The sequence below is a fragment of the Streptopelia decaocto genome (assembly GCF_964273445.1).
Source record: "Streptopelia decaocto genome assembly, chromosome: 20".
Taxonomy (NCBI): domain Eukaryota; kingdom Metazoa; phylum Chordata; class Aves; order Columbiformes; family Columbidae; genus Streptopelia; species Streptopelia decaocto.
In genome coordinates this window covers 4,520,288-4,545,162 of record NC_138675.1, presented here as the reverse complement: position 1 = coordinate 4,545,162, position 24,875 = coordinate 4,520,288, and the positions used below count along the sequence as shown (strand labels likewise).

The following is a 24,875-nucleotide window of genomic DNA, read 5'->3' as shown; positions in this document are numbered from 1 at the left end:
ACTTTCTATTTTCACATATCAATCTACATTTTCCTACCTTTCAGGACAAGGACTTGTACTTTTATCTCACTGGGTTTAATAAAATCACTAAAGCAGTATTTTATATCCAAGATGAAAAGCTATAGCTGAATCTAACTCTGACACTTGATCACAAATACAATAAGTTATTGTTGGGTTCTATAAAACACGACATCAGGAGTCTGGAGTTGCAACAAGTATTTATTAATAATTATACTATCAGGGAGTTCAGTCTCCGATGGTTTTCACTGCATTTTAACACTCTACCAACTGTCCTTCCATACTTACTTGATTCAATTTCCAGTGAAATTCAGCCGGTTTGTACGTCTTTCCCTCTGAAGGATCTTGGCGGAAGAGGAACACAAGTCGGCAGTTGTGTACATAGAGTGCGTAGTGGTGCCGGTTCATATCTGCACGAGAGTTTTAATTAACATCATTATTTTCTGTAAACCTTAAGGACTCCACAAAATTCATCTGTTCTATAATTTCATACATAAATCTCCAAGAATGTGATAGAAGAAACAAACATAGATCAGGCACGTTAAAGAGGAATGCAAACTGTTTCTAACAGTAGCTAGGGCAAATATGTCCAAATCCGACCTAAAGCAAGACTTACAGAGATAAGCCTGTCAGCAGGTAAAAAGAATACATAGTATAATAGGAAGTGCTGTCACTAAAGCTGATACACGTATCTTAATGATTTTAAGCAGCATCAAGAATAACACTGTCTTTGGAGATGCAAAATCCAGACGGCATAGCCAGAATAAGTCATCTACTATGGCAAAGAGAAACACATAATGTAAATTGGAATAGAATCAGAAAAACAAGCCTGCCTAATGTGAAGCTACCTGTCTTGTCCGAATTGCAGAGAATTGTCTCTTTCTCTTTGGTTCCAGGCCCGTGCCTCATCCACACTGAAATCATGAAGGGCTCTTTTAGGTTGACTGTGACAACGCCGTCCGGGATCTTCACAGCTTGGGTGCCGTTGAATTCGAAGACTTGGTCGCTGTCGTGACCGTTGTCTGTGGGAAGCCCCATGGTCCAGTTGGCAGCGCTGCTCGGAGGGGGAAGGAGCTCAGCGGTGCCAGAAGCAGCACCTACAATAAAAATACTCCAATGAAAAAAGGTAGAAACTCAAAAGATCACCGCTAGTTTCAAACCAGACTGCTTGTCTGAGCACTGATTTTTCAGGGCTGTCAGGATTACGTGCTACCATCATACATCAAGCAATCCTCCTTGGAACATCCTTTCAGCTCTTGAACATCAATCTCATGTGAGGGAAATTATTAGTCTATATAAGTGAGTGGAGAGGCAGAAGAAAGCGATCCTTCTACTGTATTTGAGAATAATTTTAAAAGCCACCTTCAGCCAATTTTTCATGCTTTTTATTGCATGCTAGGCAAAAAGTTGGAGGAAACTAGGTGCAAATGAAAGACCACATCCACTCACTGGAGTTCACAGATGTTTACAGATATCTAAAGGGGGAGTGTCAGGAGGATGGAGCCAGGCTCTTCTTGGTGGCAACCAATGATAGGACAAGGGGTAATGGGTTCAAACTGGAACACAAGAGGTCCCACTTAAGTTTGAGAAGAAACTTCTTCTCAGTGAGGGTGGCAGAGCCTGGCCCAGGCTGCCCAGGGGGGTTGTGGAGTCTCCTTCTGTGCAGACATTCCAACCCGCCTGGACACCTTCCTGTGTAACCTCAGCTGGGTGTTCCTGCTCCATGGGGGGATTGCACTGGATGAGCTTTCCAGGTCCCTTCCAACCCCTGACATTCTGGGATTCTGTGATTTGTATTCTAAAATAATATTCCAAGGCAAACTGATAAGCAAGAGAGACAAAAGCTTTCTTACCACAGAGTCTGTGAATGGATTTCTCTGAGTAGGTGTCTCTGTCGCAGCCTTTACCAATATGGCTGGTTTCCAGCTCAACCGTTGCTTGAATTGAGGTTATTGGCTCATCACACGTCTCCAAGCGCATACTGGGGAAGAGAGCTAACGAACCAGTACCGGGCTCGTATTCTATTCTTTTGCTCCAACCTGTGTATTTATCCAAAGAAACAATATTAAAAAAACTCTGGTGTTCGACTGAAGGTACCAGCAAATGCTGAAAGAAGACAGGAAGGAGATCAAACTAACCTTGCCAGCCAGGCTTGCATGTGGGCTTAATGCTAATTTTAACCAACACATCCTCAGCAGCTCTCTTCTTCCCACAGTCATATGCTGTTACTGTCAGTTTATACTGATGTTCTTTACCATAATTTAACTTTTCTGTGTTCTTTATATAACCTGACACAAAAAAAAAGCAATAATCAGATGTAAATAGCTACTCATTTGGCAATGTAGATCCCCCAAAAAATCAAACTAAAGCCCACTAAAAACTGTCTTGCTTGGTTTAATCAGCTTGCTTGAACCCCAAGTGGTCTACAGATCTTGAAGGGTCTGCAGATCATTGGCAGAAAGGAAATGACCTAAACAAATCACTACGCTTCAAACCCAATAACATAACCACAGTACTGTCATCGCCAGAGCCACATATGAGCATCTCAAATGTGAAAAGCACATGTGGAATCCTGGTTTTGAAAGCTAATGAGCAAAAGCTATCTTAATACAGAACAGAAAATTACAGGGGGAAAAAAAGCAGCTTACTAAGAGCTGGTTTAAAACATAATACAGCTACTGTATTTCTTTTATTTTGAAGGGCATTTCTCAAGAAACAACACACATTGAACAGACCATCTGCTCCTTACATCAGTAGCCAGCACATGGTATTGGCATTGAAAGACATCTTACTTTCCATTATCAAATCAAACTGCTGAAGCGAACGTGTCCATTTAACTGGACTGCTGCTGTAGTTTTATGCTGACCAGTTTGAAGTCCTATTCTTAGGGCAGCAAATGATAGTAATTCCCACTCCATCTCTCATCGCGCTCTTACCATCTTTGTCAATAGCGAAAGGTACGTCCGGAGTTACAATTTCGTAACTGCAGATCTGGCTGAACTGAGGCGAACAATCCGCATCCACCGCTTCCACCCTGAGGATGCTGTCGTACCTCTTCCCTTCGATAACCGTCGCCTTGTACGACTTCTCTTTGAACACGGGAGCATACTCGTTAACGTCGTTCACCTGAATATGGACCGTTGCTCTGGAAGTAGGACAGAAAGGTCAGTTCTCTATATACTGCAAAACTCCTGTTCACGCGAGGAATCTGATAAAACAGCTCCCTCCTCTACAGCTCGATCCATCCTTCACAATACAAGCTCCCTGAAAGAAGTGACCAACGACTGATCCAACCAACAATCTCAACTACCCTGATCAGGAAATAGTGGATATTTTTCCAGTGTGTTGCTATATAATTCAGTGTAGTTTTAGATTATTGCTTACTATTGTTGTCTCTTTGCAAATAAAATTCAACCCTTTGTATTGCAACTATTAAACTGCTGCCATTTTACAGAAATACAACAAAATAGAGCTGTGACAATAGGCTTTTACTTCTGTTAGAACAGTCCAATCCTTCTAGTGCTTTCCTACTGCCACGGTATTTGATATAAACACCCAATTTTTATTTCATGTGAACAAGAATGACAGTTAAGACTGGTCTTAGACTAAGAGCTCAGTCAAGTGCATTTGATTAGCTCTTTTTTGATAATAAAGTACCGAGTTGTGTAAGTCAGTGAAAACTGGCTTATTTCTTGGATGTGGGAATGAGAGACAGACAATTTAAATGCAAGAATCACAGAAGTGGAAGATACACTTTAGCACATCATATAGCTATTGAGATAATCCTAAACAGATTGGATCTTGAATTCCATCCTTTTATGCTTGTCAGTGATTGCCTGTATATAGAGAATAGGAAAATAAGGCAGTTTCTGTCAGTAACTAAGGAGAAAAGGTGAATAACGAAAAGTATCTAGAATGTAAACTAATAAATAATTCAATCACTACAATCATTCTGTAAGAGTTTTCTGACGTTTATGCTAAAAAACCCCACAAAACTTTAAGGTTTTATTTTAGTCTATGTGCTAAATAAATGCCACCAAAAAATGGCCTTCTCTACCAAACACACTTTATATTCCTGACTTTGAGAGCTGAACTCCAAAAATGGTTCAAAGCCACAAAAGCCATAACACATACAGCCCCAGGGCAGGGAAATTCAACAGTGGTTTGGAGGTGCAGGCCCTAGAACCCGTCATTCTGCTGTGGGAAAGGAGGAGTTGCAGAGTACGCTGCTGGATCTGCACCATTAATTTGGATAACCATAATTTTTAATAGACCCATCAGAAGAAAGTTTATATCTCAATTAACCAACACAGGCTGAAAAATTAGTAGGAAAAAATCTACAGTGCAGAGAAGGAACTGTACACTAAGAACGGAACAAAGAATGTAACTCCAGCCAAGCCACCAAAACCTTTGTTGGTTTTCCATCTCCTTGGAAATCTTTCTTCAGAAGACAAACTATGGGAGTTTAAGGGCACAACTACTTTCCACAGGCGTAATCCTTCCGGTGATAACTTTCTACTGCCTATTTGAAGCACACAGCTATAGAATAATAAGTTGTGTTTGTCACCGAGATGACTGCTGCTCGGCTTTACATCTTATTGACGCCCTTCTTTGCTTCCCGCAATGAGGAATCTCCCACATGCTCCGCAGATGTTTACACCAGGGTGTTCAACAGCTTTTCTCCAGTGGATTTTCTAGAGAGTGCTTTACGCTGTGGTTTTTTCTTTAGATAAAGATTAGCTAACGATTGCTTTGTTCCCACTCTTTCATCTAGGCAGAGATGAACCTTAGGCTACCGAGCTTGCTTTCTTGTTTTTGAGGCTGTCTGGAAATGATAGCAACATGTATTTTTTTCCATTTTGTCAAGTTTAATATAGATTAACTTCTTGAACCAGTTTTTTGGGTTTAGAAACTGAATTCTGAAGCAATGCCCAGGCTTGGTATCCCATGCAAACTCTGTACCAACTCAAGCCAGATTTTAACTACACCAACAGTTTTTCTGCTTCTATCCCCACACTGTCTTCCAATGTAAATTCAGAGGCGTCAAGGGATAAAGCAACAGCATCTAGAATCCAGCGACAGAGATGTCAAAGCAGTTCACTTCCATTGTGCTGCTCATTTATATTACCATTACATGAAAGTCTTCCAGTATTAAAACCTGGTTTACATTAAACGCACAGACCACAAATCACCACGAGCAGGAGACGGCTCGGAACCGAACTTCCCCTCGGCCCCCGTGCATTGACTTACTTGTGGGATTTCTTTGCGTTGGCCCCATCTGGTCCCTTGCCGCAGTCGTAGGCCTGGATGGTGAACGTGTAGTCCTTCTGCAGTTCGCAGTCCAGCTTCTCTTTAGAGCGAATTATTCCCTCACCAGTGGATTTATCCACCACCACTGCTTCAAAGGGAACATTCTGCCCGTGAATTTTAAATCCGCAAATCTCACCTACAGATTCAAAGGAAGGGAGGTTAGCAACTGGTCAAGGTGATGACGCTTTTTACAAATAAACGACCGAAAATTTTGCAGCCAAGGGTTTGTGAGGGTCTGTGGACAAAGCAAAAGCACTGTGCTTTAAAATGGGTGATTTCTGGGAACTTTAGTAAAAAGAAGCATACGTCTGCCGTCCAAGCAACTCGATTACTTTGCATCCATTCATGCAGGAATACAAAAGAGAAAAAGAGAAATGTAGACAGGCATTTCACAGGAGTACTTGAGATAGCTCTAGGGTACGAGTAGATCTTATAGGAGCGTACAGCCAAGGCCGCTGGTAATATCTTCTACGCCAAGCTACTGGGAATAGCTGGGCAGCGTGTTTATTTTGACCAGAGCAAAAGGTTAAAATAAAATGCACAGTTACAAGTCGAGGGATGAAAAAGCTTCGAGTACAGGTTCAGCACCAAAATTACAGAAATTCCGTCAACGGATCAAAGGAGAAAGTCTTCCTGTGCAATGTACCTGGCTAAAATTAGGGAATCAAAAAGAAACTACTGAATGAGAAAGGTAGAAATACCAACTTCTCAGGCATCCATTTCAACAGCTATCTACTAACGGGGACCGAATCTGTTAGCCAAGGAAACTCACGTGGAACGATTTAGTTGGCTTTCCTTTCTATTCAAACCAACAAACTTGCAAGCCCCTAGTACATCATTTTAAGACACATCTGAGCCTAAGATTCCACTATGAAACCTTCTGCACCCCGATGTGCCCCCAAGCCCCCTCCAGAAACCATCTCATCACCTACACGGGTGTTTTGTCTGTATAATTTATGTTTTGAAGGTGATTTTCTTATAGCAACATTAACCACTATTTTGTACTTAGAGTTTCAGTGGTACCATAGTACCAAGAGCGCGCTCCTATTGTACACTTGTCTAGAGGTATTAAAAAAAAGGTATTTCATTCAGATTTTAAACTACCGAACTAAGTGTACTGCAGGGAAGGTGTTATAATGCTCCGGCAGTTAAATATTACTTTACAAAGCATAGCAAAAAACTTAACAATGTCCCAAAGAAGTAAGCTATCAGTGAAAATACCAGAAAACACTAATTTCCCCACTTTGCCAGTGTCCGCATAATGTAAATAATCCCCAATGGTTCAAATGGATGTCTGATTTACAGATATTTCTAACCAAGGGTTTGGTTACATAACAGTTTTTTTAATTGATATATTTTGAAATAGAAAAAAAACTGGGAGAATAAATGGGACAAAAGAGCATGACAGGATCTTCTGTTTAAGTGCTGATTCCCCATTTCATAACCAAAGTTAGTAGGTTAATATTCATAACAGGGACAGAAAGAACCCTTTATCACCTTCTTTGGTGACTGTCACCTCAAAACTCTCTAAAGGGAGAGAAGATAAACCCAAGTCAGTAACAGGAAAGGTTGGGAGGGAGCACATAAGGAAAAAGGCACAGATGCACACATTACACAGAGAAGCTTTGGAGAAACGGTACTTGGACATTCCAGCGGTGATTTGCTGTAACTGCTACAACTGCAGAGTTTTAGTTATGTTGATTTAATCTTTTCACTCCAAATTGTCATTTTTGGCATTCTGAAGTATTTCATAGGTTTATTAAGAGGCTTTTTTCTTTTTTTCCTCTTCCATTTATTTTAGTAATACCAAGTGCTAAACAAAAGATATTTTCAAAATTCCATGTGATGAAGAACTACCCATAAAATAGAATTTATCAGAATTTATTTAGACTATTCTATTTAAAGAAGACATGTTAAATAACTTCAAAAAGCTTTTATCTCTTATGCTGAAACCATCATGTTTCTACAAAAAAAACCCTTCATACTCCCCTTTTGAGTTAAAAAAAAAGTGTCATGGGATTTTTGCATTTCCACATCAATTTTTATCAGTGTAGATTGTATAACACCTCGCATTGCAAATTTTAAATCTACATCAAACCGAACTCGACAGCATTGCCATAATTCATGATTACAAATTATACACATTAAATTGTGATCCTAATGAACATAAAAGCTTTAATGTAAGAAACCGGGGGGAGGAGGAGCAGCTCTATATATTCCTAGCAGCGTTTTGCTTTGCCAGGTTAAACAAGCAACCAACACGTTTCTATCGTTTTATTCTACTGCTGCAATGCTGTAATGCTGGAGAGCAAAGATTTAAATAATAATATATATTTAAATATATTCATCCAGGATTCCACAGGCTCCGGGATCACCCGTGAGCTCTGAGGGGAATGAGAAAAGATAAAAGATAAAAGCGAGTTTTACAACGGTATTAAGTGACCATGACGGGCATCTGGAATAGTTGCACAGTTTTAATAAAAAGACAATTAACCCTGTTCTTCACTCCCCTCAAAATCATAATTTGTTAAACCCCAAACTTTGTTTGTGTGGGGGGGGGAGGATTTTGTTTGTGTGGTTTGGGGTTTTGGTTGGTTGGTTGGTTTGGTTTTAATTTGTTTGTGTGGTTTGTTTTGTTTTTCCTAAAAATAAACTAATTCTGCAAGAGTATTTTCAAAACTCCATGTAGAAACATGCTCCAAGTAAAAAAATTCCTAACCCCCACAAAAATATTTCTTGCATCCCAGATTAGTAAGGGGAAAATAAAGTATTGTGGCTGGGAAGTGGTTTTCTCTAGGGCTGGCGGGGGGAAGAGGGATTAAAACCCTATTACAGACACATCACAAAACAAGGAAAGATTTCCTTCCCCAAGGGAAACATTTCAGCATCTTGCTACCAAGATCCTGCGTTAAACTCTCATAACAAAACACATTCAGCCATGTGAAGGCATCCAGATAGAACAGTTTGTTTCAAATGCAATAAAAATTCAGTTCCTTTTTGCATAGTAAAAGAGAAACCCATACTAAGAGCTTCAGACATTAAACTGATTTTAGACACTAATTCATGTACAATAGAAAATGTAGCTGTTGTTTATTTTTTTTCAGTGAAACCATTTAGGATCAAATTGCAACACGACTCAAAATTGCGGAACAGAAGACAGAACCCACAGGGCCTCTACACATCAGGAAGTTACGACACGGCAACCAGGCATAACTGTATTCAAAGTCCTGGGGACAGCAGGGTGAGCATGAGCCAGCACTGGGCCCTTGTGGCCAGGAAGCCAATGGGACCTGGGTGGGTTAGAAGGGGGTGGTCAGTAGGTCAGAGAGGTTCTCCTGCCCCTCTGCTCTGCCCTGGGGAGACCACACCTGGAATATTGTGTCCAGTTGTGGCCCCTCAGTTCCAGCAGGACAGGGAACTGCTGCAGAGAGTCCAGCGCAGCCACCAAGATCCTGAAGGGAGTGGAGCATCTCCCGTGTGAGGAAAGGCTGAGGGAGCTGGGGCTCTGGAGCTGGACAAGAGGAGACTGAGGGGTGACCTCATTCATGTTTACAGATATCTAAAGGGGGAGTGTCAGGAGGATGGAGCCAGGCTCTTCTCGGTGACAACCAGTGATAGGACAAGGGGCAATGGGCTCAAACTGGAACACAAAAGGTTCCACTTAAATATGAGAAGAAACTTCTTCCCAGTGAGGGTGGCAGAGCCTGGCCCAGGCTGCCCAGGGGGGTTGTGGAGTCTCCTTCTGTGCAGACATTCCAACCCGCCTGGACACCTTCCTGTGTAACCTCATCTGGGTGCTCCTGCTCCATGGGGGGATTGCACTGGATGAGCTTTCCAGGGCCCTTCAACCCCTGACAGTCTGTGATTCTGTGAAACTCCATTTTCAAAAGTGTGTCATTTCAGATAAAAAAACATCCAAATTACCCTAGAAATATATGTCTAGATAACCCTACTTATTTTGCACACCTGAATTTTAGGATCCTGCCAACAGCACGGAGTGAGCAAAGCAATAAAATATTAGTTCTACTTGCCCCGCAGGTCATGCACTACAAAGTATTTAAATGAACTAGTTTCAAGATGTTTCAACATGCTCAAAACTGAAATAAAACACAAAGCTGTATTAAAAATATTTTAAACCTGCAGACAGTCCAGAAGTTTCCCAGCTCAGCTAAGGAGCACAGTTAATTAAAGTATCCACCCTTTTGAAGCATGAATAAGTTTAATTTCTAAGTGGGAATATACCAGTTAGGTCCTGGCAACGCTTTGTTTTGCTGTGAAAACATGTCACTGATCTAATGGGCTTCTCACACTGAAACACCCCCAGAGACGCTGCTGGACAATCAGCACGTTATTCGCCATCCCAGGACACGACCACGGCACCATCTAAACTGATATCGCTGACTCAACATCACTCCCACATTCGGGCTCCTCTAAGACAGATCCAAGTATTGTTCATTTAACAGCAGATGAAAACTCTTCTAGATTCCCACAGCAGAGTCATTCAAAATTCACGCAATTCAAATCCAACAGTCGTAGCAAGGGAAATTTCTTTACAGTGCTAGCGTGCTGTACTCAGAGTTTAAGATAACGATTTAAAATCCATTGTTCAGCTGCTGCTTAGGAATTGTTAAGTATCTGAAAGCCAAAACGTATCTTGATACAAGCGTTTAATAAAATCAACTTCCAGTTGGTAAAAATGTTCATTAAATGAAAGCAGGTTTATACTATTTAGATCAACACAATGGAAAACCAGCCTCATTGGAAAAGATGATTTGACATTGGATTTTCCTCTGCATTTCCTCTGGATTTGATAATAGATTTGAAGATATTTTACCAGTCCCAACACAAGCTCATTCATTTGCAAATGAAAAGTTTTGTTTTTCATAGACAGCAGTTTTATTTCCAGGTAAGATCACTTAAGAGCCTCTGCCACGTGTATCCGATCCGTGAGACAGTCTGAATCTGAAAGCTTTAAACACTACTTCTGAGCTTCCTGAATTCACAAGGCGGCCTTGGAGATAATTACAGCCTTATGATAATGCAACAAAACTGTTACTTTAAGTACCACTTTAAGAAATTGTGACTGAGTTACTATAATACCATAGCACACAATGCAGTCAGCATGATAAATGTTTCAAATGGCTGTTAATTTCATCAGTCTCTTTTTCTACCCGTGCCTCTTTGAAGCCAGGCTAAGCAACATTCCCAAAACGGCTCATGGCACATCCGCTGGGTATTTTACTGGGATTCTTCTGTCTAAAATTTTCCTTAACCAAATAAGCTTCTGCAAGTATCTAGTTTAAGCTCATGTTATTCTTTGAACATAGTTTTCTAATATTTTGTTAAATGAAAAAAAGTACTTTCCATAACCCTGCATCAATTAATGAATACAGTATTCCTAAACAGGAGTTTCCAGAAAAAAAACTGCACAGGTTTGAAAGAAAACTGTCATCTATTGGTCCCATACTGATAGTGAAGAATGAGCCTACATTTTGCAAATATCTTGTGTATCAATCTCTATATTCTTCACTAGAGGAGAAAAAGCCTCTTCAGGTAGAAGAGACCGTCCATTTTGTACAATACTCCAAACTGCTACCCAAACTTACCACGCAAACACCATCTTAATTATACTAATTACTGTGTTCAATCTTTTAAGACACAAATCAAAACCATTAAGAAAACCAATAATTCTCTTCAAAATGCCAAGAAAATAATTGTTTCAGAACTCGCAGACTGAACGCTGTGAAACGTGGAATCCAGACAACGGAGGAAAAGGTTTGACACTATGTTAAAAAAAAAAAAAAATCAGAAAAATTAACATGAAATACCTGCAATATAGAATACTTTCTGGTTTGTACATTTGGATACAGCTGTAAATATGAAATAAAACTCTGGTCCACACACAAACGTTTGCCAGGTCCTAAAAGCTTTGGAACATGATGTTAGGGAAGACACACAGCATCCGTCCTCAAGAAAGCACTTCCACTTCTTCAAAGAAAACGGCAGATGCGTTCTTTACCTGCAAACCGCAGAGGTGCATCCTTGTCCAGGGCTATCAAGGGGGGGTCCAAAAGCACCGTGTTGTCGTTTTCTGTGATTATCCCATGATAGGTTGTTTCAATCCATGGCTTATGCTTGTTAACTGAAAGGAAAACAAAGTACCAACTCAGAATGTTTGAAACTGAAAATGCTTTACAATACTGATTCCAGTATTTTCCTCTTTCATTTTTCTACACCTGAATCAGTTTTTTACTAAATTAAAAAATTTGAGACAAAATCCCGTCTAAGTGTGCTCAGAAGAGTTGAGTGTCCCTGCAGGCTTTCCAAAAGTAACTTGGAAAACCTAAATTAGTTGCTTAACTACGCTGGGATTTAAGATGCCCCTTAAGTGCAATTCAATTGGAACAGTGACAGGAGCCGCTGTCACCAGCGCCAAGTGTGACACCAGGAGAACCTGTATCCAGCACCAGGCAAAGACGGACCAGCCAGCGTCAAAGACAAGGGCTTGTTCACACTCTTCTTCTCCACATCCTGGGAAACTCGGGATCCAGTTGTGGACTGTTCTTCAGGACATGATGGCTTTTTCTAGTTTCAGCCTTTTGTCTTGTATGGGGCTCTTTCATATCATTAAGAGACACGTAGACAGAGGTCAAACTTAATTAATTTCTACACGAGCTCTAAGGACACTTGCCAAGGAAGTTTCTACTACTGCATCACAAAAGATGGAAGACAAAAAGGTGTGTTATCTACTATGTTATCACCTACTACGTGACAATCCAATGTGATTATTAAATATGTATCTTTATGTTATGCACTCTCCAAATATAAATAGAGCTTGTAGCCCACAGAACCAGTATATGTGGTGTAACACCTAATTCCTCCTGACAGCTGAACATATTATTTCTCTCGGTCCAGCTCTCATCACACCGAGGTCCTACAGCTTCACCTGGGTGTTTTTGGGCAACGTGTACCTGCCACTTCTAAAAACCTCTTAGGTTACCACATACTCTTGTTTCTTAAATTGATACTGTTTTCCCAGATCTGATTCTGGAAGGCTATATGTATCTAGCTACTTAGAACCTATGGAAAACATTCATCTAGAGGGTCTGAAAACCGCTCCTTATCTTACAAACCCAAGACATCTCCAGCCAGCGATGTATAATCCAAGATAAGAAATGCTTTGCTAGAGGTTATTACAAATATACCGAACAGTATCAGTAGCTGATATCACCCAGATTGTGGTCTTTGTGAGATCAAATACTTACAAAAACTGAAATAAATGCCTGTGCAAGCACAGCAAAGTATACACCACAGCTACAACGCTGCTGCATAGTTGAGTCCTGTTATTTCACCTTTCCAAGGAATTATACGAGCAGATTGTCAAAATAGAGATGTAAGGCTAACCTAGACTCTGAATCCTGCCTCTCCTACAAACTAAAATGGATTCGTGATGTCTGGCATATGCTTACCCAGAGGAATTTAAAAAAAATGGTGATAAAAGGACATTTAAACAAATGATTCAACCCAGAGGCAGAGAACTCACACAGGAAACCATAACCCTCTCTGGATACGCTTTCATCTGCCATCTTTTACTGGTTAGTAGCACCACACTGCTGGCCAGGATATCACATCTTTGTGCACCATAATGCAGCAAGAGAGAACTCACAGCAAACTGCTTCAATACGAACAGTGTTTAATTACCGCCGTGTGGTTTTACTCGATCTTTATTGCCACAACACACTCACACGGGCGTGCTTTCAATATCCAGCATACCAAACAGCCCGCTAAATGTCAGCCGCATTGTTCTGCTCACCCGAGCAGCCGCTGCCGCAGCACCAAGGAACTTGGCGTTTAGAACTAGAAGGGACTCACGGATCATTCCCGAGGCGCCAATAACCGCTAAAGTGTGAATCTCCAATCGAAATGTCTCTCAATCCAAACCTGGTCTAAAGAGAAGCGTTTCACTAACACACTTACACCTCAAGTGAATGGATCAGAGTCCTTTCATCTGCTCGTCTTAGTCTTTGCAAGGACCTCGGATAAAATACTAAAGCAACTCTCTGCCAGAAATAAACTCCATCTCCATTCTAATGCTTCTGAATGTAGATCACAATTATTTTTTGTTAAGCATTGAGGAACTTTCTCCTAATTTAGCAACCTCCACTAATTCCCACTACTGTCGGGTAGGGAGCTCTATACAAGCTTGAAGCAGCATAACCGCATATGAACAGAATTATGAGTATGTTAAGCATCTGCAGAGTCGAGCGAACCTTCAAACAACAGGCCCAGTCAAAAGCAAAGTCATGTCCTTTTATTGTGCTGTAGACAATAAAATCATAAAGCTTAAACCCTTTTGTGTTGGAAGGCTAAAACATCACCAGATTTTAAAACATAAAGCTTAGATCCCTTTGTGTTTATGAAGGCTAAACATCACTGGATTTTAAAAAGCCCACCAAACTTAGTGCTGAGTACCCAGGAAAGGCCCGTTATCCATATCTGGGATCTACTGACTCCAGCACAACCACACGGTGTAAGGAATTCTCAAGCCAGCATCTGAAATATGAGCGATACATTTACTGCTTCCCTTGAACCAACTGCAAAACCAAACCACATATTATTCTGATCCCACTCAGCTTAAATATTATTAAATGCTGGACTGAAAACTACCCTTACATATTTTCTTTCTCTTTAATTGCCCCCAAACTCCTGAAATCTACAGAGAAAGTTGTTCCAAGCCAGACTGTTCATTTCAAACCAAAACAGCCGGCCTAGTCCAAGCCTGACACTAACAAAGTGCCCTGAGCTGTTAATCTCTTGCCATTTAACTGGGATAAACTACACTGGTTTCCTTGAAATACAATATTCACACTATTTGTAAGCGCCTCAACTGGAATCTGTTGTAAATCCCAACTAGCATTTAATCTAGTCAAGTGGGGAAGCCGCCCTGGCACCACACAGCACACCGGCTTCTGCTTAGCTTGACCGACCAAAAAAGAATTTACAAGACAGCCAAGCATCCTTCTTTTTCCAGGCAGCAAATCGAATTGCAAAGGTCATGCTAGAGCCTGTAGTGCTGGCGAGCAATGCCTGAACATGCATCTGCAAGGGGAGCACAAGCCACACGTCTAACCCGGTTTATCTGAAGATAATTGCTGCTCAACGGGAGGACAGGGAGCTGGTGCCTGATGAGTTGTGTGCCTTCAACACTGCGTTTGAAAATCCCATTCACACCAGCTTCTGCTAACACTGACTGGAACCACTACTGGCTGTTCTGCAGAAAAGGAATGTATAACACGTTAAAGAAAGGATGCAACAGCTAATGCTGCAGAACGCAATCCAGCACATCAACCAGCAGCAAATTCTCCTGCTGTTTAAACAAATTAATGAATGGAAATGAATGCGTAGGCAGGGTAATGGGGTTTAGGGCTAGTATGGAAACTTTATCATCAAAAGCTATTATCTTAAAACAATCCCAAATAGTTATGTTCACATTGAAATAGTAGAACCAATTAAAACTATACGTAATTATCGAAGTATTTTCTGAGGCCCCTGGTTATCTTCTTACCAGTCGTCAGAAGCTCATTTGACTTAAATGGGATCTGGCACCTACATAACTGAAGGTCTGGACACACTTCAACCAGAAAGGGCTGCAGCTGAAAATACTGTTTTCTTCTGGATAACTATTTCAAATACATCGTGTTGCTGATCCACGCTACACATCTCTAGAATTAGATCAAGATGCTTTATGTCAAAACAAATTCTTAAGAATCAACTGGTAAACATGTTGAACTAACTCGATTACAGGTACTAGAGTTTGAAAGCTAGATGGCTCAGTCTAGGGACAATAAAGTATTGATTTCCAAAATCCACCTTTGAGACTTTACGAAAAAACCCAGAGATTGCATAAAAAGAGACTTACAGTCTCCGTCAATTGAAATGAACTGCACTCAGTGAACTGGGTAAACACTCATTTGCTCCTGTCTTGAAGGTCTGACAAAAACTTTAATTACTGCACATCTTTTGTCTACTGTCTTCCTCTTGATGTGAGAGAATATAAGCATGCCTTCCAGTGAGACAATTAAAACTCCAAAGCATGTCTTACCTTGAATATTCACTATTTAGTACTGTTCTGATGAAACTTCAAGCAATATCATTAAAAGAACATGCTTGTGTAGTACATAACTACGGAAAAATATCGCTCAGCCAAGGAGAAAAGATCTACACAATAAAATATGCCTTCTCCACCCCGAAAGCAAAGTTTAATAAGAAAGGGTGTAGCACAGTCTGATTATAATGTGTGTTCTGTTCCTGCCCCGGACGCACCAGCCTGCAATTCAAGCCTGTTTCCTATGAGAATGGGTGAAGATTAACTTTATATATAAACAACCTGAAATATGTCACCAGCAAGGAAAATATTTGTTTACTTAATTTGGTCTTCTCATACCTAGAATTTTATCAAAAAAACATTTTCTTACAAGCAGGTACAAACAATGGGATAAAACTGAACACAAGTTCTGCTCAAATGCTGAGTTTCTTGATAGCACAGAACTTTCCTTATCTATAGTATGGGTTTCCAAGACAAACTAGAATTTCCTTTACCAGCTGAAGGCAGCAAGAAAATACAGAGGGATGAAGGGCTCAGGTAAGGGCAGGGGCATCCCCGACATTAACCTCTACAGCTCCTAGTTGAAGGAAAATCAATGGTCAAAATCCACCCCACAATCTCCCATCTCTATTGTGGATTCTTTGCCACAGTCCTGGAGGCTCAACTGTCACACATTGGGAGCACAAGACAACATTTACAAATTCTCACGTGCCTGCACAATTAACACTAATTCTCCAAACACCGTATTCAAACTAACAGCTACAGGAATTCAACAGGTTTTATTAAATTCTATTTTACCTAGGGAAAAGTCTCTGGTTTATCACCACTTGCCAAAAAGTTGCCTAAATCGGACTTCATTTGTACAAAGACACATGGAAATACCGCTGTAAGTCTGAAACTGGTTAGAAACTAGCTGCAATTTTTATTACCCACGACAGCAGCAGAAGAAACGTGCTGAGCGCCAAAGACCTTAGATAAGGGATATTTGGATAAAAGCCTCGCAGGGAAAACAGCAAACAAAAACATTCCATCACAAAACAGTCTCAATAGGATTAAGGCAACAAAGCCTTAATTTCTGAGGTGAAATTTAACATGTTTTAAACTAAACAGAACACTAAAATAGAAAACAAGCCTGTGGCTGTAAACATTCATTTAATAAATGTTCCCTTAAATGTTGCTAATTATAGTGCAAGAGTGAAAAGCACTTACTTTCTAACTGTTATCATATTTATAAACTTCACTCCTTGAAAGGGAATCTTATTTACAAATAAATACAGTAACATCACCTCGGTGTAACCAGCACTTCTGGCTCTACTTGCTGACTCCATTTCAAAACAGGGAAACCAACTGGGAGCAGCAGCAGCAACTTGTTTTCAATCTGAACACAAAGCAAGTGAGATGAGACCTAATACCACAAACAAAAGACAGACAGTTCTTCAAAGGCACTGAGGTTTCCAGTTAATCCTTTCTAAAGGCTCCTAAGGAGGTTTAGTCTCTACTGAAGCCAATGTGAGTCAATCAGTACAAATCAAATAAATTACAGTGCAAAACAAGATTTATTTAAGACCGAGGCTTCTGACTTAATAAGCTCTTTCATGTTTTGAGGTATCGCTTCTGTCTTTGACAATAATGATAATGATACAAGATGTATGCCCCTTAATATCATTAAAAAAATCAGATAGAGTTCTCTGAATACACCCAAATAGAATGAGAGATACGGCTCAGGAAAATGGTCAAAGTGCTTTTGTTCAGAAAATGCCAAAGACTGCAGAAGTTCTTCCTCTACTGTTGAACAATTTTATAGCCACGAGCCACTAAGCTACCAGAAACTTAGATTTTCAGGGCAAAAAATGCTGCCTTACCCGGAATATCAGAATTCTAATGTAATGTGTTTGAGATGCTCACATTACGCTGTCCTGTGGCCTGATCTAGGTTTAACTTAAGCCTTCCAACTCCCAGGAGAAATTGAAGGCTGTGAGTCCAGCTTCTGTCCTTCTCCTTAAAAAAACCTCCTTGCAACGATCTGAAACTGGTGATTTCAAGTCTGCAGGAATATTAAGACCTCAAACCAAAGATATATTTAGAAATCCAGATACATTTTCCCGGTAACTTGGCACAGCCAGCACAACCTGCAGTCTAATAACAGGGGAGAAGGCACTGGCACAACAGTATTGCAAACACACTAAGTCACCTGTGCTTGCCCAGACCATCTCTCCTCTGTTTCAGTTTCCACAACACTCTATTGTTTTATAAAATATCTATAGAAAAAAAGATTCAAATTGTTTGCTTCTGAACAGATGGCTGTATGTTATACTTCTGCAAGCATTATGCATCATGGAAAGGTCTAACGCTGGTGAATTCTGTCTCTTCTCAGTAGTCTCTTACTTTCATAAATCCTTAGAGGAAAAAAACCCAACAGCTCCCATAAAGAGCCAAATTTTCTCTTCATAATGCTTTAGAGTAGTCTAAAATTTCCTTGCCTCTACAAAGGCGATAGAAACCGAACCACCAGCCCCATACTATAGAGGCTGTTACCGTGTCAAAGAAACAGCTGCAGTAAGAGCATGGTGGTCAGAAAGTCATTTGTGGTTTGGATTGAAGACATTCGTAGCACCAGAAATCTTCCTGAAATAATCACAGCTCAGCAAAGCTCCCTCCAGATAGCATTATTTTTGATCAATACCCTTCCTAAATGACAATAAGCTGGAAGGGACCCAAGAGTTTTCCATTAACTGGACAGGAAAACTCCTCTTTAGAACCTGAACCCCTCTTTGCACCCCTTAAATTAACCATAGAGAAGACAGTAGGTCAGCCAGCTCTCACCTAACTTCTGTGTCAGATCACGTCCCCCCAAAGCTATTTCCGATTCTTTCCATCATCACAAACTAAACCACTTTTCACTGCTCCTCTGTTCCAACTGAGGAATACTCAGCACTGCAGGGTGGAACTCACCACTCACTGTGGCCTTTCCAGGCCATTTCTGCACATTAGTGAACCAAGCACAACTCAGTTTAATAATAAATCTTACCAACCTTGGTAACAAGGACTTTTAAAGTCACAGATAAAAAAAAAAAAATGAAGCGGTACTTGAAAAAAAAAAAAAAAATTGAACGGACAATACAACACAAAATGGAAAGTTTACCATAAAAGTTTCTAAACAAATGTTTCTCCCAACAAGAGTGAAGTGAATACGAGCTGCCCTCACAGCTCTCCAGGTTTTCTCCAGAGGTCACGTCTCATTCAGTGCATCTTTATGTAACATTATTAACAGGCCCACCAAGAGTAGGCAAAACGTCACGAGGATGAAGGCGACTGCCCCCACGAAGCCAAACCAGACCTCGCGTGTAACTCAGCGACGCGCGATGGAGTTCAACAGATCAGGACCCGCAGCTCTGTAGACTGGACTGAGAACAACTGCAACCTCCAACCAACTCCAGAGCTGTCCTGGGTAACACCGCCTGAATTTGCCATTCATTTCCAAGTACACAGTAGCTTTCTTAAAAAAGGGGGTTTGATTTTCACTTTTATTCACTATTTCAAATGATGGAAGAGCCTAGCAATTCAATGAACTTGTGTGTCTGTACTGGTGTGGTACGCATTAAATTTAATGCTTCCAAGAATATCAGTGAAGAGGTTGTACTTGAGAGACCTTGTACAGGTAAATTATGGTCACTACCTAAACAGCTGGCAGACTTCTTAACTACAGCAGCAGCTTCTTGATCCTCTATAGGGAAATGCAGCAAGACGGATCATTAATGAGCTGGTTCTGTTTAAGATCAAGAACACCCCTTCAATGTGTTTTTAAGCCATTTTAAAGCCATGCTTCTTATCTATGTTCAAATTAAAAGCAAGATCTCGAATCTCATCATATGACCGGCTGCATCTTGCAGAAGCAGCGTTCTCCATCCCAGGGGTAACCTTCAGGTGAGGAAGCGTTCGCAAGCCTCTTACTGAAATCTGCTCAGGAGGAGACCTGCAATGCGTCTGCTTTACTCCACGGGATCAATCGATAGCCACAAGGCCACCGTTTGAAAACGCCGTTATGGCTGGAGGTTCAGCAAAGCCACCGCCTCTCGCCAACAACCAGCCGAGCGTTCTTTACACGAGCCGGGGCTCCCCGAGGTGTCCAACCTCCCCCCCCGCTGCCCCCCGGGCGCTCCCCCGCGCTGCCCCGACGGGAGCGGCGCTTCCCGCGGCCGCGCCGCCCGGGACGGGGCCGCCGGCGGCTCCCGCTGCGCTTCCACACCGTGACCCTCCCCCGCAACAAGTGCCGCCCCCCGCCCGCCGCGGGCACCGCGGATCGCCGGCCCGGGCCGCGCTTATGTAACGGGGCCCGACCTGCGGCGGAACGAGGCCCCGGGGCGCAGGTGAGCGCCGAGCCGCCGCGCCCCCCTCCCCTTCCCGCAGGTGCAGCGGCCGCCGCGGGGTCACCCCGGGAGGGGCGGCCAGCGCCCTCCTGCCCCTCCCCGCCCGCCCCGCGGTGTCCTCGCCGCGCTCCCCCCTGCGAAGGACGAAGACGCCAAGGACACGCTCCCCGCCCGGCACGCCGCCCCAGCGCGGGCAGCCCCGCCGCCCGCCCGCTCCCGGCGCCGCGCAGCCTCCCCCGCCCGCCCCGGCTCCGTTTACCTCTGGCGGCCGCCGCTCCCCCGCAGAGCAGCGCGGCCAGCAGCAGGCAGCAGGCGGGCGGCATGGCAGCGCGGAGCGGTGCGGGGCAGCGCGCAGCCCCGGCCGGCCGGGCGGCTGTGGCGCCCCCGCTGGTCCGGGCTCCGCTGTGCGCCGGGCGGAGGGCTCGGCTCGGCCCCGAGGAGGAGGAGGAGGAGGAAGAGGAGGAGAAGCGCTGCCCCGCTCCGCTCGCCTTTTCTCTCCTCCTCCCCTCCCTCCCCCGCCCGCCAGCGGCACCTAAAATGGCGGCGGCGAGCGCGGCCGGTCCCCCCGCGCCGCTTCCCGGGCGGAGGAGGGAGCGAACCAACGGCGCGGGGGATGCGGGGGATGCGGGACAGCCCATTGCGCGGGGGGCGGGCCCCGCGCCGGCACCGCCTCTCGCAGCCTGTCGCGACAGAGCCGCTCCGCCCCGACAGCGCCGGCACTGCGGCACCGCACCCCCGCGGTTCGTCCGTCTCTTCCACCTTCGGCCCAGCCGTGAGGGCCCGTCCCCTTTTTTTTTAGTTTATTATTGTTTTGGCTTATGATTGTTTTGGCTGAAGGTCCCCGCGTTGCCGCAGCTGCGGGTCACTCGGTCATCACGGCTGAGCTGATGCCCCACGCCAGCGTCACAGCTGATGTAAGCAAATGGTGATTGAAATCCCAGCGTTTTAGAAAATAATTAAAACCCACCTAAAGCCATTTAAGTGCTTTGGCCTTGACTTCCGCAGATCTTTTCAGCAAAAAGGCAAAAAAAAAGCTGTGTTTTTAACTCGCCCAGCAGTGATGCTAAAGAGAGCAAGGCCAGCAGCAGCAGTAAGGGAAAAATTCACAAGTACTATCTCAATCAAGAAGTTTAATAGGAATAATCAAGGTGCACAGAACCAGTCCTGTAATAAAAAAAATTGGCTTTGGTCAGAAGTCTCAATTAGAAAATGCTTCAACAGAAGAAAAAAAAAACAAACGCTTACTGTGATCAGAGTTTTGACAACTAAAATGCAACCAAGTTATTTTATAATTAGATATGACTACTCATGCTTTGTACCTATTAGCCATTTCACTCCCACAGTGAAATAAAAATAAAGCCCAGAATGTTCAAGATCCTAGAGACGTGGTGTTTCTTTATTTTAAAACACTGTGCAATTTAAATACCCAGATGGGTCTATCCTGGAAACACGTCCCCTGCCTCCCAAGGCAAGGCCAACGTTGTTACCTTCCCTGCTCACCCCAAAACTGATATGGGGGGGACTGGCCAACCAAAGGTGAGAAACCAACTTACTGTCCTTGGTCACTGTGGAGATCCCGGCAGGCTGGCAGCAAGTCAGCGCTTTTGGATATTCAAAGGCCAACCAAGGGCTTCTCCCATCCTCAAAACCAACCATCTTCACTTGCTGGATCTTAAGAATATTTGCCAATACGACTGCGTGCAGAGCAGAAAAGGAATTTGAAGATAAATACACCGTGGTCCAATACGATGAACAGCACCTCAATTATTACCCTGTGCTATGGAGCTATCCCTTCACCAAGCAACCAAGTAGGGCCACATTCACTTCATTGACTGTGCTGTTGACCACCTGCTCTACCAAGAGCTAAGATGTCTTTCTTTTTAAAAATAAAGCTAAAGCCTCAGTCTGAACCCCCTCGATTCCTCAGCATATGCTGGATGGCAGATCATGTCAGAAGAAGCCCGTAGCCCATCTGTTGCCAGAGCGCTGAGTCTTTACATTCTGCCAACGCAGCTTCAGCCGGCAGTGTGCTACATCATCTATTTCTCTTTTGTGTGGAGAGTAGGATCGTCCAGCTCAATGTGACCCTCAAACTTGTCTGACTAACTTAACGCGTAAGAACAACCCCATTAGTAAAGATTTGCAAGGCGAGACATCATCAGTTAAAAGGTGATTGCCCATTGATGAATGCAAGACAACACAGATCTATTGGCCCAAATACTGGGTTTTTGTTAGAAATATAACTACGTACAGAGCTTGGGTGTCGATATAAAAGTATCTCAAGAGGGCTTGGAAGTCAGTGGCCAGTTGGCTTGCAAATACATGCATACTCTAAAGCATTCTCTGCAAAATAATTTATTATTACCTTTAAACTGGAGAACAACGTGGATTCATTAGATGTGGTAGAACAGAGGGTTTTAAGAGCAAGATGAGCTCTGCGGTCCACGTGTACGATACCATGCACGCTACCATCAAACACAGTAAGAACAGACATGATTCTGATTCTGCGGAGTTAGGGAGGACAGACATTTTTAAAAGAAGAAATGCTATGTCCTGGTAAACCTTATTTATTGCACAGTGGCATTACCAGCTCAGATTAATTAATCAGCTGAATCAGTCATGATGAAACTGAGAAATTTCCAAGGAACGAGAAGGCATCGATCGCATTTCACTCTCTAAGCAAAACGCCTCCGAGTCAGTTGTGACTAAGGCTCTGATTCAGTAAAGCAAATAATTCTTTCGTCTGTATTTTAAGATCAGTTAGATGATTTTGTTTAGTGAGATGACTAAATGGTTTGAACTGGGAGTTCGGTGGTTGAGGATACAGATAGTATGGGCACTCCAGATGTGGTGGAGACGGCAAAACGAAATTCTGATCCATATCGCCACTGATGTTCCAATGGCACTGATTCTAAGAGTACAGGAAATACATCATCTTCTCAAATACCTTTTGTTTCACAAAGATTTGATCTAAACTGCCCAGTGTGGGACCTGCTGTGCACCAGCCCTATTTGCTTTGGAACAATAGCGATGCGGTTTGCCAGGGGTAACTGCATTTCACAGGCTGACAGAGATTCTCACTCTCTCTGAAACGCCACATGCCATTATTTCAGAGAACTCACTTCAGCACCTTCATTTTTACCACCTATCTCCCTCCTACTCTCTGACCCGCTTCTCGGGCTCCAAAAAACATTGATTTTTATTATATTAGTAAGCAACAAAACTGTAACAAATGGCTCCTGGCAGAACATGTTTTCTGTTACAGCTGAAAAACTATCGGACTGATGTCCTTGAAATGCACAGTGTGACTAATGCCCGGCTTGCAGGGACCCAGGAGGACACATTTATTGCACTTGTCAGAATGGAGCTGAGCAGCCAGGAATGAAGAGATAAGGTGATAGGTAAAAATGAATGCCTTTGCATGCTGCTTAAAGCAAGGCAGTGCACAGCAGAAACACAGAGAGCAGCCAGATATGCTCGGTCAACAGATCTGGATCGGATTGCCAGAGCTCAGGCTCATAAATGATTCTGAATACACGTGAAATATGCACCATTGCTTCTAGATGTTAGACTTGTTCAAAACGGAAAAGGGTCCAGACTTCAAATACTCTAGAACTGGGTTGAGAAAATGGTCCAGTCTTTAAAGAAAGAGGCTAAAACCAGGTGTGGGCTTATTTTAATCTCAGTACTTCAATTAACGCCCGCGTACTGCTTTGTTTGCAGATGATGATTGCTTTTAAAGGGAAGTTAGAACTCAGAACCCAGCTTTACCTCCTCTAGTGAGCATTTGGTTTATCACAGCTGCCCTGAAACCGCTTCTGCAAAGGGACCAACGGCCATAGAGACTGTGCAGCAAAGTAATTAAGCTCATGAGACTTGCATGTGCAGCCAAGCAAAATATTAGATGAAGGCAACAACAGAGCAGTTTCTGAGGAGCTGTGTTACCGCTCCCCTGCAGCTCCTGCATCCCCGCTAGAGAACGCAACAGGAGAATCCCAAAGTAATTGGGGAGTTTGAATTCTAATATTTTTTGGTTCTGATATGGCTTTATCAGCCTAAGCCAAGAAGGAAGAATGAACAATAATGACATAAAGAGAGTGATGGTTCAAGGTGCATGTAAAAAAATGAATTCTTCACAGTGATGTCTATGAAACCACAGAGTACTCGTGTAAAGAAGGAGCAGCTTTTGGGTCATTCAAAATAAAACTCCACAACAAAATGCCAGAGCAATGCCCCTACAAGCGTGAAAACACATAGAGGTGACCTGTTCCATCTTTCCTAGCCTTGCTATCTCTAATACACACAGTTGCAATCCCCTGACCATAAAGAGGCATAAAATCCACGTGTTTTTAGATTCGGTGGATTAAGATTTGGAAGCTGACTCTACATATTAGAGGAGAAAGAATTAGAGGACTGGTTTTCCCCACACTGGAAAATTTCCAGTACGGCTTTGATCATGTGGGAGAATTGATTTAGGAGATGCAAATGAAGGCCTTGGCAATCTGAAGAAGAAAATCTTCTCCCCTGACATTTCTGAATGTTCAGAGAATTCTCAACGAGCCATTGAAGTATGGGTTCATCAGAGAGGGAAAATTCAATAAGCAAAGAAGTGCATAAAACCATCCAGCTCCCTCTCAAGAAAACCAGCTGCATTATAGCAATCTTTCTACCTTGCTTGATCCTTTTTCCCCCTGTTTAGACTCACCTTCTGTTGCAAAATATGCATCTAGAAACATGAAAGCGAGAAAAGATGCAAGTCTTTCTTTTAGAAACTGAATATTCTGCAACATCGTTATAATATTTTACAACTCATTAGCACCTTCCATCCTAGGATCTCCAAGCATTTCCCCAGCGTTAATTAATGCACTCTCACAATTCTTCTGTGAAGTAGAAAGGCAGGTGTCTAGATATTGTGATGACAGATACATTACAATCGAATAAGACAGAATTTCTAGGCTTTTCATTTGCATATTTAGGAGAGCAGGGCACAAAAAGGGTGGATAAAATGAAGAAATACTGCAATACCTTGAAATAATTTCAGTTAGGAAATACTATAATATCTTGGAAATACCTTG

At 42.6% G+C, this 24,875-nt stretch overlaps 1 protein-coding gene across 3 annotated transcripts in view; it reads right to left on the bottom strand.

The window, feature by feature from the left end:
* Nucleotides 1-20,393, bottom strand: part of CLSTN1 (calsyntenin 1) — a 30,884-nt gene extending 10,491 nt beyond the window's left edge. The window contains exons 1-9 of one of the 3 annotated variants that reach the window (XM_082069892.1): nt 20,060-20,393; nt 11,348-11,470; nt 6,826-6,855; nt 5,269-5,464; nt 2,955-3,163; nt 2,157-2,306; nt 1,872-2,057; nt 867-1,115; nt 307-428 (exon numbers count right to left, since the gene is read on the bottom strand). In XM_082069892.1, the coding sequence (XP_081926018.1) occupies nt 307-428; nt 867-1,115; nt 1,872-2,057; nt 2,157-2,306; nt 2,955-3,163; nt 5,269-5,464; nt 6,826-6,855; nt 11,348-11,470; nt 20,060-20,123 (1,329 nt within the window). In that variant the 5' untranslated portion in view covers nt 20,124-20,393. The remainder of the gene's footprint in view (nt 1-306; nt 429-866; nt 1,116-1,871; nt 2,058-2,156; nt 2,307-2,954; nt 3,164-5,268; nt 5,465-6,825; nt 6,856-11,347; nt 11,471-20,059) is intronic. The other 2 variants (XM_082069893.1, XM_082069891.1) reach the window with 2 other exon arrangements.
* Between the last annotated feature and the right edge of the window lie 4,482 nt (nt 20,394-24,875).